Genomic DNA, 13289 nt, shown 5'->3' on the forward strand with positions numbered 1-13289 from the left:
TAACTTTCCCAAGCTCTGCAAACAATAGCAATGATTGGCGGTGGCAAACTGACATTTTGGTCTGTGCAAACGGCACAGGAGCCTGGCCAGACAGAAATAGGAAGTGGCGACCCTGTGGAACAGCAGTGTCCCAGCTCCCCCAAGCAGGAAGATTAATTCATTCTTCTTTACAGTGTTTTTTAAATGCTGCAGAAGAAGAGAAAGAGGAACTCACACTTACTTTAAAGCCCAGAGTTGGCTGCATTTCTCAATGAGGCTGGGCAGCAAGCAGACTCCTTTGGCTTCCAGTTCACACTGGTGGAACCTGCAGGCCTCAGTCGCACAAACACACAAAGAAAACACAAAGGGCAGCTTACAGCAGATGTTGCCTCTGCCTGGACAGACGGTGTGGAATCTGTGAGGACCACTGAGTAGATGATTTTCAAGTGACGCTTAAAAATGCTCTCTCCCCCCCCCGTTCCGTAGTGTAAAGTTGCCAACTTTTCAACTGACCAATGAATCTGTGCCTTTAACTGCAGCTCCTGATCTGCAGACATCGGCAGGTGATGAAGTCAAAGGAGAAAGGTAAGCAGGGTTTCTCCATGGTCATTTGGCAACCCCTTTAACATGTTGGAATGATTGAAAATTCAGCTAAATCGGGAGTGATGGGGTCACAGTATTGGAAGAGAGCAAAAGAGCAACAAGTCTAATCCTCATTCCCAAAGTACATCGCCTTTCTGCACAGCAAGCCCACATAAAGTAGATGCAGCAGGAAGCAAACCAGATTGTGCGAGATGACCAGGAGTCCACAAATGTATGTGCCGTATTAATTATGGGGAATGTTGAGCATGGTGAACATCCTTCCCTCCTCTGGCAGCTGCGATGGAGGAAGGGGTGGAGCTCAGTGGCAGAGCACCTGCTTTGCATGCACAAGGTCCCTGGTCCGATCCCTGGCATCTCCAGGCAGGACTGGAAGAGACCCCTGCCTGAAACCCTGGACAGCAGCTGCATTATCGTTATATTACCCGACCTTCACCAGCAGATCCCATGGCAGAACAGTTTAAAATTCAATATTAGAAACAATTAAAATAAATTACAATCACAGGAATAGGGTGGGTTCTGAAAACACATGTCTCAGGTGTCAACCACCAGGATAAAGAGGTGCGTCTTCAGCATTCGCCCCAAACTGTACAGTGAAGTTGCAAGACACACCTATGTGGGGAGGGAATTCCACAACTTAGGGGATGCCACAGAGAATGCTCTCTCCCGGGCCACCATCCCCTTAACTTCGGAGGGTGGCAGAACTACCGAAAGGGCTGATTTTAACACCTGAGAGCATTTATAGGGGGTCTCTCAGATATCTGAGGCTTAAGTCATTTAGGGCTTTAAACGCTAGTGTAAGCACCTTAAAGTGGGCCAGAAATGAACTGGGCAACCTATGCAACTGTTTTGGAACAGGAGTTATGTGAGTTCTGAAAAAAAACCCAGCCAGTAACCTGGATGCTGAATTTTGGACCAGTTGATGTTTCTGAGTCATCTTCAAGGGCAGCCCCGTGTAGAGCACATTGCAATAATCCAATCTGGAAGTCGCCAGAGTGTGGAGTACTGTGGCCAAGTCATCTCTGTCCAAAAGGGGCCATAGCTGACAAAACAGCCAGAGCTGGAAAAAGCCACTTCTAGTTATTGAGTCTATCTGAGCCTCCAGTGACTGTGTTGGATCCGGGAGTACTCCTAAGGTGCAGATCTGCTCCTTCCAGGGGAGTGCAACCCCACCCAGAACAGGCCATCATCCCATCTTCTGGACAATGTAGACAGTACTGAGCTAGATGGTGGGCTGGCTTAATATAAGGCCACTTCCTATGTTTGTATGTTCCTATGAGCCGTCTCATGCAGCATCTCAATGCTTTGGAGGCCTCCCAAGCACCTTCAAAGGCCAACGCAACAGAGACAAGCCCCCACTTTCCTCCTGAGCATGGAGAAGGGAAGGCAGGAGATCTCCAATTAGGGATGAGCAAGAAATTCAAACCAGTTCACATTTCAAGCCAAATTTATCAAATTCATACTTTCCAAAACAATATGAGAAGCAAACACAGCCATCCTTTGAAATTTGCAATGCAGTTTGCCAACCAAACAGGTTTGTTTTTTTTTACAAAAATGCCCGTGCTAGGGGAAAGTGTGCATATGGAGTGCCACAGGGGTCAGTTCTGTCCCCCATGCTTTTTAACATCTACATGAAGCCGTTGGGTACGGTCATCAGGAGCTTTGGAGTGCATTGCCATCAGTATGCTGATGACACGCAGCTCTATTTCTCCTTTTCATCTTCTTCAGGTGAGGCTGTCAATGTGCTGAACCATTGCCTGGCTGCGACAATGGACTGGATGAGAGCTAATAAACTGAGGCTCAATCCAGACAAGACTGAGATGCTGCTAGTAGGAGGTTCTTCTGACCGGATGGTGGATGTTCAACCTGTTCTGGATGGGGTCGCACTCCCCCTGAAGGAGCAGGTTCGCAGCCTGGGAGTTTTCCTTGATTCATCCCTGTCACTTGAGGCTCAGGTAGCCTCGGTGGCCTGGAATGCTTTCTACCAACTTCGGTTGGTGGCCCAGCTGCACCCCTATCTGGACAGGGAAAATCTCACTGCAGTTGTCCATGCTCTGGTAACCTCCAAATTAGATTACTGCAATGCGCTCTAAGTGGGGCTGCCTTTGAAGACGGTTCGGAAATTGCAGCTCGTGCAAAATGCAGCGGCCAGACTATTGACACGGACAAGACGGTCCGAACATATAACACCGATTCTGGCCCGCTTGCATTGGCTGCCTATATGTTTCCGGGCTCGATTCAAAGTGCTGGTTTTAACCTATAAAGCCTTACACGGCTTGGGACCACACTACCTGATGGAACGCCTCTCCCGATATGAACCTACCCGTACACTGCGCTCAACATCGAAGGCCCTCCTCCGGGTGCCTCCTCAGAGGGAGGCTCGGAGGATGACAACAAGAAAGAGGGCCTTCTCAGCGGTGGCCCCCGAATTGTGGAATGATCTTCTTGACGAGGCACACCTGGCACCAACACTGCTATCCTTTCGGCACCAGGTTAAAACTTTCCTCTTCTCCCAGGCATTTTAGCATTTTAGTATTTTAGTATTTAGTATTTTAATATGTGTTTTTGTCTGTCTTAAAATGTTTACAATTTTGAAATTTGGATGTAGTTTTAAAATTGTTTAAATATGTGTTTTAATTGTAGATGGAAGTTTTAGTCTGTACACCGCCCAGAGAGCTTCGGCTATGGGGCGGTATAGGAATTTAATAAAATAAAAATAAAAAATTAATAAAATAAAAATGAATGTACGAGTGACATACACCCATTCATTGTATCAGGACAAACTGCTTGCAAAAATGTGTATGTTAGTCAAAACTGCCTACGAAAACATGTTTATTAGGGGAAATTTGCACTAACATGCTGGAGAATTCTCATGAGGATTTAAAAACAGCAACGCACATTGCTTCAGAAACGTGGAGAATTAAGTTTAAGACTGGAACAATGAGAAACTGAGAGAACCAAATTTGGCAGATCTCTCCATCCCTACCTTCCAGTGCCTCTGATACTGACTATGTCAGAGACAGACTATGTCCCCTTCTCCAAGTTACAAGGGCCTGCCAAAAATGTGTGGACACAGGGATCTGCCTTTTACTGAGTCGGCCCATCTGGCTCAGTATTACCTACACTGACTGGCAGCGGCTCTCCCGGGTTTCAGGCAGGAGTCTCTCTTAGCCCTGCCTGCAGATGCCGGGGATTTGAACCTGGGGCCTCCTGCTGCAAAGCAGATGCTCCACTGAGCTACAGCCCTCCCCTCTAAAGGGACCCCTGAAGATGACTCCAGTAAATCACACACCAATGGTGGATTCAGACAACGAATCAGAAACGACTTCTACAGATGCCACATGGCAGGAATCAAGGAGAACTTGTTTGTCTGGAGGGTCTGACCACATGGGGACTCCACAGAAAACTGCTCACTGTATTGTAAGACAAGTTGCTCAGAGCCCATCCTGTCAGTCCAGTCAAGGCCTCCTGGCTATGCAAGCTGCAATGAATGGCTCAGTAGTACATTCAATGAGTTTGTAAAATGAACAACCTTCACACCAATAAAAGGGCAACGGCTTCCTCACCGGCTAACCATACACTCCACTTTCTCCACTTGACGGGGAAATTCCTGCTCCACCATGAAGAGGGCTTGGGCTCTCCTGATCCTAGCAAAAAAAAACCAAAGAAAATTTAGAAAAGTTGAAATGACTTTGGCTTGCATTGTTTAGACTGCTCCACAAAAACAGATGAAGGAAGCCCTCTTCATGCTTTACTCACATGTGTGGTAGGCCTGTAGTGAAACTGGAGTGGGGTCACAGTCCACCCCCAACATTGAGTCCCTGGATTACCCCACCCTCCAAAACCCATGCACTGAGTGTGCTTGTGTGCAAAGGGACGATGATGAATACTTGTTAGTCCAGAGGTGGGGATCTTTTTTGGCTTCACAGGCCAGATCCTTATCATGCGGGGAGACTTGGAAAACACTTTGCAAGTCTTTCCCCACTTCCCAATCACGGAGACTTAAGGGTAGCGTGGGGAGACTTGGAAAAGGCTTTAAGACAGTCCTCACACTCCTGTTTGAGCAAACAGGTGTGCAGGAACTATTTTAAAGACTTTGCAAAAGCCTCTTTGAAGTAGCTTCCTCATGAGAACTACTTCAAAGGGAGCTTTTGCACAGGGATTTAATCCCCACTCAACTGATGAGGGGAGATTAAATCCTACTGCCTTGGCTGTGCAGTTTTGTCCCCTGCTGGAAAAAAAGGTAGGATTAAACCCTGTCCTCTCACGCATCAGCTGATGTCACTAGTGAGTCAGCTGATGCGTGAGTGGATGTTGTTTGGGGGTCACGATTGGTTTGGAGGCTGGAGATTCCCCACCCTTGTGTGGGTCGCTTGTTACCTGAAGGTCTCTGGGCAATTTATAACACATTTAAAAAACATGAAGATAAATCCATTGTAGATTATGCCATAAAAACAGAACAAAACAAACCCCATAACAGCCACAGGAAGCTTTGGCTGTGCATTAGTAACAAATCAACATCATATTAGTCTATCCAAAGGCGTAGAGGAGAAAAAGTAAGTCTTCACCTATGCCGAAAAATGTCAGCAAAGATACCAGGCAGACCTCACTGGGGAGAGCTTTCCACAGATGGGGAGCCACAACAGAAAAGGCCCTCTCCCTACATGTGAGCAGCTGCTTATGTGTAGAAGCACCACACTATTGAGACACTCAACTGTGGATGGGTCCCGACACTCTGTAGCTTTTTGATTTGGTTTCATTTCCCATAGGGACAGCTTTTGCCAGCCTGGTGTCCTCCACATGTGCTGACAGGGGCTGATGGGGAGTCCAAAACATCTGGAGGGACCAAGCTGCCAAAGGTTGCCACAAAAGGATTTGTGATGCATTTATTCTCGATCTTTTCCTCCAATCACATATTTAACTCTCTGCACAGCGACTCAAGAAGACAGACACAGAGAATCTACTTACGCAAGTGCTGTAATGTTTCCCTGGACTTCTGTAGCTAACTTCAGAAGGACAATGATGCTTTTGTCTTTCACCCATGGCTCTTTTATGCTGCAGTGCAAAAGACACACATCATTTGCCTTTTACGTAGAACATTTGCTCACATGAGGCCTCAACTGACTTCTTAAGAAAAACACCACAATGCAAAATCCTGCTATGTCTCTTTACTCCAAAGGAAACCCTGCTGAGTTCAATGGACCTTATTCCCAAGTGGGGATGCTCAAGGATTTTGTTTGGTGCAATTAATTTTTAGCAAACTGACTTTTTGCCGCTTCTGAGCTAATAAAAGGATCAGAACACAGTTACTCTTCAATGTTCACACTTCTCTGAATTTATAGTTCTTGGCCCCCAAAATGTACCAAAATGCATATAAAAATGGCATAATTTAGGTTCAATAGCATATAAAAGTGTGTATTTTGTGTGGGGAAATTGTAGAAAAATAATGTAAATTTTTGTGCAGCTTTAAAAAAAAATTGCCAGTAGATGTGGAGACGGGACATAATGGACTTAGGAATGAACACGTGTAAAATTGACAGAGGCTGGAAACAGACTGATCATCTCTATTTCCAAGTAAGTACTGCAGGTGTGGCCTCAGAGGTGACTGTAAAATCTGCAATTAGCAGCAAAGAGTTGAAGTGAAATGTGTTGAGAAAGGGGAACACAACCTGGGAGTGCCACTTTGGTGTCTGCTTCAGGCTCACCCATGATATGGTGTTTGGCCATCAGCAAAGAATTGAGCCAGGTCTCCAAGGCAAACACCCATTTCACCGGTCCTCAGTATTTCTCTGGACCTTTCCAAATGATCAGTTCCCCCCCCCAACTGTATTTTATTCTTTGCACAATACTTTCTAAGTTCCTAGTATCTAGTCATTAAGGGTGGAACACCTGGCTGCCACTGACCCAGGCAATGTCTAGCAAACGAACATATGACATAGCTGCCCCCCGCTCCAAGTCACTGACTTTTCCGTTTAGAAAACAGGCAAGGCAGGAGGGACATAATAGAGGTGTATAAAATTATGCATGGTGTGGAGAAAGTGGATGCGTAGACATTTTTCTTTCTTCTTCTCTCACGCTACTAGAACTTGGGGCCATCCAGTGAAGCTGAATACTGGAAAATTCAAGACAGGCTACAACAAAAAACTTCTTCACACAGCACATAGTTCACCTGTGGAACTTACTCCACAGGATGCAATGATGGCCACCAATTTGGATAGCTTCAAAAGAGGATAAGACAAATTCACAGAGAAAAGGGCTATCGGTATCTACAGGCCACAATAGCTATGTTCTACCTCCAGTTTTGGAGGCCACATACCGCTGAATACCAGTTGCTGGGAGTCAGGAGAGGAGAAAGTGCTCTTGCGCTCAGGTCCTGCTTGGGGGCTTCCTATAGGCATCTGGTTGACAACTGTGAGAACAGGATGCTGGACTAGATGGGCCTCTAGCCTGACCCAGCATAGTTCCTCTTATATTCTTATGACACACTTTTGCAAGAGCAGCAGAAATTCCAAACACAACATCCTGTGACATGCTTTCAACATGTTACTAGGAAGATGCGGGTCTGAGGCAGCCATGTGATCCATGTCACACTTAATTGAGCCCCAAATAAAGCACCAGAAGCAGAATGGAAACTCTGGGCAACCTCTGATGGCTTGAATTCAATTAGATGACAGAATAGAAATGCTTACCCTATTCGTAGCACGCCCCTTGGTTTCCTTAAGGCCCTGAGCAGATCTTCTGCATTGCTGAGCATCATGCCATTATTAGTTGACCTAAGAGCAAACATGATATTTCATGTGAGTGGGGGTCTTATTATTATGTAGTTCATTATACAGCCATGAGAGTGGCTGCATACTATAGCCAGCATGGGTTTTTCACATTCCATCATGTTAAACTGAAAATACCCCCCTTGCAATTCTGCTGCTTCCCATAAGCTCATTTCAAAACAAAATCTTACAAAACCTATAGTCCTAAACTCAGAAATACTTGCTTAACAACCCTCTACATTTTCATGGTGATACACAAAACACTCAGAGAGAATCGAGAGTTCAAAGTGTAAAACAAGAGAAAAAAACCAGATCCCTGTTGGGCTTTTTTCTGTCAATGGTGCCATAATTTGTTGAAATTAATTAAAAATCAGCCATGTTCACAGAGTACCTGTAATCCTATTACTGACCTTGCCCCATACTCTGACCTTCTTCTTCTGCAGTTTAAATATTTAAAAATGCATGGCTGATTTTTATTAATTTAAGAAAATTAACATTGGAGTCCATGATAGGCGCAAGCATGCTCAGTAAGAACCATCTGTCAGTCTTCTAAAAGCCAGACTCACAGCTGTGTGGCTTGGCTAATCAGGAGGCAACACCCATGCCAGACCTTTATTCCACTTTAAACAGTCATGGCTTCCCCCAAAGAATCCTGGGAAGTTAATTTGTGAAGGGTGCTGAGAGTTGTGAGGAGAACATTATTCTCCTGATAGAGCTATAATGGCCAGAGAGGTTTAACAGTCAGCCCCTCTTTCCCAGAGAATTCTGAGGATTGTAGCTCTGTGAGGGGAATAAGGCATCTCCTAACAACTCTTGGCACCCTTCACAAACTTCACTTTCAGGATTCTTTGAGCGAAGCCATGACTGTTTAAGTGGAAGAAATGTCTGATGTAGATGTGGCCAGGGACAGCTTTGGTTTAAATTTGAATGGGAGACTACCTGTGTCTGCTGTAGAATAAAAAGGTGGGGGAAACCCTGAAAAATGATGATACTGTTCACAATGTTTTCCTTTTGGACAGGAAAGGGGCTTTCCCTCTGCCCAGTGCCCACCCAACCACCTCCCACCTCCCCTTCCCCTCCCCCCCCTTCCCCTCTCTCCCCTTTCCCCTTTAAATTCTTGTTACTAAATTCTTCCAAGCTACACAGGAAGTGGATTGGACTGTGAATGAGCAACCCAAATTACGTTTGCATTTCTCCAAATTGGTAGGGCAGTACAATATCTCAGAGAGGTCAGGTCTCTTGCTCCCCTGCTTCATCCACTATAGCTGCCCAGTTTCCCCGCTTTTTCAACTTTCATAAAAATATCTGTTGGCTATAGGTATGTGTTAAACTGCAAGGGTTTTCTGCCTATTAGTGAATAAGTAACCGGAGTAGTTTCATGTCAGTCAGAATGGAATAGTGATTATCACAGAAGTAACAAAACTCACGAGAAATTGCTTAGAGTGATGCACTTTCCCAGCACAGTAGAAAGCTGTGCCAGATGTTCTGCTTTGAAACTGCAATGCTTTAGCCTGGAAGCAAAGAGAGAACAAGCCAAGTTAGCTACTTTGGGACAGGACACACACCTGCAGCAATTTATAAAGACTGTCCATCTTTATAAGCACTGTGTGCCTTGAGGGGAGGGCAATAGCTCAGTGGTAGAGCATGTGCTTTGTATGCAGAAGTTCCCAGGTTCAAATCCCCAGCATCTCCAGGCAGGGCTGGGAGAGACTCCTGCCTGAAATCATAGACAGCTGCTGCCAGTCAGTGTAGACAATACTGAGCTAGACAGACTAACAGTCTCATTCCATATAAGGCAGCTTCCTAAGTTCCATGGCATAAGGTGGAGCCCATCTGGACCTCACAAATGGTATCTGGGATCTGGGGCAGGAGAGCCATCCATACATCTCAAGCAAGTTTGGTCAAACAAGATTGGTGGAAAGCGTGTGGATCTTCTAATGGAATCTCACTCCAGTTTCATGGTCCAGGTGAATCACTGGCTGATGGGGATACTCTACAAAGCAGGAATCGGGAACCTCAGACCCAAGGGTTGAATGTGGCTCTCCAGGCCTTTCCGTCCAGCCCTCAGGACTCTCCCCAGGACATAAACCTTACCAGCCCTGCTCCGTGCCCTCCTTGAGTGCTTGTGTTTGCTGGAATATGTCTGCCAACTGTGATCATGTCTCTTCCTTGCTTGCCTGGATGGAGAGGTGATGTGTGTGGCAAGTGCCACATCTGTTTCTCTGCCCACTTTTGCCTCTGGCCCACGTCCACCACTGGCATGTGCCCCCCCCCAAGGTTGCCCATGAAGGAATGCAGCCCTTGGGCTAAAAAAGATTACCTCAGGATCTTTGGAGGGTTATTTTCTCTCACTAATGTGATAAGCAGCATTGCCTCAGAGCACAAACTGGAAAGAAAAGGACACACACAACTTGACAGGAAATGCAGACAGGTGAACGACAGTTGGTTCTAGGGCTGAATTCTGGAATGAATATTCTCTGCTTGAAATTTATACTCTCTTTCTTTCTTTTAGTAAAAAAGTACTCAGAAGAAGCTAAAGAATGAATTTTTAGGGGGAGGATTTCTATCCTGTCCTTCAACAACGTTCCCAAGGTGGCTGACAAAATTTAAACATATATTTTTCTTTTAAAAAAGCATACAGTAACATATTAAAAAAAAACCCAGTAACAAACCCAAACCATAATATTTCTCTGTCAGATAGGTTTGTAATAACAAGCTCTTTCAGCAAAGCAACAGGTTTGCTTATTTCACATTCAGCAATTGAACCTCCACGTCTCCATTTCAGAGTTTTGTTTTGCAAACGCTCAAGGTTCAAAAATACAAATGGTTGGTAATTTTGAAACATGGAACAGGTAATGCAGGGGTTGCCAACCTTTTGGGGGCAGTGGGCACATCTGGAATTTTTAGAAAGTGCCATGGATGCCAGTCACAAATAGCTGCCATAAGGGAGGGTGTGGCATAACACAAAATAGATGGCATGCAGGCATGTGGGAGAGGCCATGTACTGGACAGGAATTGCAAACACTCTCTCATGCACTGTGCATTTTTAGGGGATATTTACTAAGAACTTTCAGGGGCACATTGGTGCCCACGGGTGCCATGTTGGTGACACCTGAGGTAATATATGGAAATTTTAAATGTAGTAATATAAATGAACATTGTGGCCATTCGTATGATAAAGCTGATTGAACTAAAACTGCCTTAAACCTCATATCCCAAAACACCCTTGTATATGTGTGGGAGAAAGATTACAAGGAATTATACCTTATGTGAACTTCAGCGATATTTTGGTATGTGGCGAGGATATTAATGAGATGGAAAACTCCTTCTTGTGAGATCCCATTGTGGCTGATTCTAAGGGGGGAAATGGTGTGGATTAGGACTCAGTGGTCTACAATAGTGCATTCAGTTTGAGTGATTTTCCATTTCACTCTCTTCTTAATGAAATTCATCAACCAGATGAATTTTATTGTGTTGGAATGATCACTTAGGAATCCTTCCCCCATCTATTAATAAGCATCACTCACAAGTTATGCTCTTTCCAGGTTCAAAGTCACTAATACACATCTCTAGGCTAGTGAGGAAATCACTACCAAAAGGACCATTTTCTGAAAAGAAGATCTTCTGGAGAGTCCTGTTTCCCTTGCTCCTCTGGACAGGACTGAGCACCGCTGTCTTTCAAACATGTTGCTAGCTAGCATGGTATCCCCAACACACAGATCCCCCAGACAACAGGTGGGACCAGGAAGATAATGTGCTGCTGAAAAGGATCCCAACCGGCCCTTCTGTTTCTCTTCTCCCTTTTCTGCCCCCACCCCAAACTGTCAGACAGGGTTCCGTGGCCAGTGAACACACTGAATCCTCATTGGGCTGCTTTTATTTAGTTGCTTTTACATTTATATCCTGCCCTTCCTCCCAGCAGCCCAGGGCGGCACGAGGGATTTTCTGTTCCCTCAAGCCTGCTCCCTCTAAATGGCAGAACCCTTTTGGCTACATAAGGAATGGCACTCACAATCTGAATATCAGAATGTGTGTGTGTTAGGGATGTGCTAGAATTCCACCCAATAAGGATTTGGTATCAAATTTTCCATTCATTTGCTTGTTCTCTATCGTTGTGGATCAGATTTTTATGTAGTGATTTTCCGTGGCTATTTTGGATTTTTTTTTTAATCCGCATCTAAACCATTGGTATTAATATTGATATTTTTATCAATATTTCCTTCAACTTATAGATATTCCCTTTAATTTATTGACATTTCCTTTTAAAATATCAATACTTCCTTTACAAATATTGCCATTAATATCAATTTTTTTTCCAGCGGCTTGCAAACTTGAATTGATACCAGCCTGTTAGGTCAAAGGAATGTTTTTGAACCGGCACTGGCCAATGGAGTGTACCCACTTACTTCATGAGGCAGGGAACTTGGGTCTTGGGCAAATGTTCTAAGAGGCACCTCAATCCTTCATCGCCAAGATGGTTTCCAGAAAGACTGAAAAAGAAATCAGCAAAGAGAATTCTGCTGGGTTTGTATATATATGCACCACAACATCCCATTAATAAGTCTCAGTTACTGTCTCAGCCATGGTTAAAACATGTTGAAAAGCAAAGGAAAAAAATTAGCCCATCTGAGCTGCTGGTTGTAGACAGTTCTCATATTTTTTCGGAAAGTGTGAATTTGATAGATTTGGCTTGAAATGCAAAATGAATCAACTCCCCCTCCCCTCCCTCGTCATAACACATCTCTTTCCCCTTTGCCTTTGGCTGGGTGACTGCTTCTCCTCCTTCGGCATGGCTGTTCTGTACTGCTATTTTGTTACTTTGTCATTGGTTAGTTTTGTGGTTGTATGTCATGATTTTAATATAATTCAGTACCTGTTTTAAAGATGATATTTGTAACACACCCTGGCACCATTAGACAAAGGGTGGTCTCTAAGTACAAACAGCAAACAGAAGGACTTGATTGATTAATTGATAAACAAAGCTGAACTAATTATTTTCTCTCACACACAATTATTTCTGTACATGAATGTGCTGGACTTTTATATCTGTCCACATCTGTACTGGATTTGTAATTGTTTTTAGATGTTTTTAATTGTTTGTATATATGGAATTGTTTGGAAATATATGGAATTGTTTAATATTGATGTGTTCACTGTGAAATTGCTTTGAGATATTTTATGGAAGTGATTCATAAATGGAATCAAATTATAATTATTTTTTTTAAAAAAAATAAAACACTTGTACAATATATAAGAGAGAAAACAACAACAATGCACCATTAACAGCATTTCAGACATAACCCTTGCTCATCCTGGCTGATGCATTTGAGGATGTAACACCAACAGAGATGCTACTTACTCCAGTTCTGCCAGATGGTTACATTCCTCAAGTATGGGATAGAGCCCTGTGATCTCATCCTTGCCAATGCCACACTCAATCAGCCTGTTTAGGGGGCGAAAAATAAGAAAATGATAAAAGAAAAGATGAACATTAATGGGGGGAAATAATAAAGGCAAATTTCATCACATTTATATCCTACCCTCAACCCAAGAACATAATAATTTCCAACTTTATTTTGATTAAAGTGAGGGCAATGTACCTAAGGCCAGAATCCAGCAGGGTTTCCAACTGGCCAGAAAAAATTCCAGCAACCTGTGTATGCCTTGAGCTGCAGAGTGAACCATTTTATGGAGGGACATGGTTGTCACCTGAAAATTACTGCAAATTACACCATTGCTACAAGCATAGTTGCATGGTACAGTTCAAATGCTGACAACCCTGTCATCCAGTGGCTATCACAGATGAGTCCAAATCAACCACTCTAGCCCAGACCTCCCCATCTGGTGCGTTATAGAGGTTGTTGGACTCCAACTCGCATCAGCCCCAACCAGCATGTGGCCAATAGTCAGGGTTGGTGTGATTTGTCGTCCAAACCAACTGGA

At 44.1% G+C, this 13289-nt stretch overlaps 1 protein-coding gene across 5 annotated transcripts in view; it reads right to left on the reverse strand.

Moving 5' to 3' along the window:
• The window catches only part of NLRC5 (NLR family CARD domain containing 5), a 108188-nt gene that overhangs the window by 34953 nt on the left and 59946 nt on the right, over nt 1-13289 (reverse strand). For 4 of the 5 annotated variants that reach the window (XM_061594026.1, XM_061594030.1, XM_061594028.1 and 1 more), the window contains 9 exons: nt 12706-12789; nt 11753-11836; nt 10611-10700; nt 9667-9732; nt 8774-8857; nt 7269-7352; nt 5548-5634; nt 4146-4226; nt 221-304 (listed from right to left, as the gene is read on the reverse strand). In XM_061594026.1, the coding sequence (XP_061450010.1) occupies nt 221-304; nt 4146-4226; nt 5548-5634; nt 7269-7352; nt 8774-8857; nt 9667-9732; nt 10611-10700; nt 11753-11836; nt 12706-12789 (744 nt within the window). The remainder of the gene's footprint in view (nt 1-220; nt 305-4145; nt 4227-5547; nt 5635-7268; nt 7353-8773; nt 8858-9666; nt 9733-10610; nt 10701-11752; nt 11837-12705; nt 12790-13289) is intronic. The other variant, XM_061594027.1, reaches the window with a different exon arrangement.

The sequence above is a fragment of the Rhineura floridana genome, chromosome 13 (genome assembly GCF_030035675.1).
Source record: "Rhineura floridana isolate rRhiFlo1 chromosome 13, rRhiFlo1.hap2, whole genome shotgun sequence".
Lineage (NCBI taxonomy): Eukaryota > Metazoa > Chordata > Lepidosauria > Squamata > Rhineuridae > Rhineura > Rhineura floridana.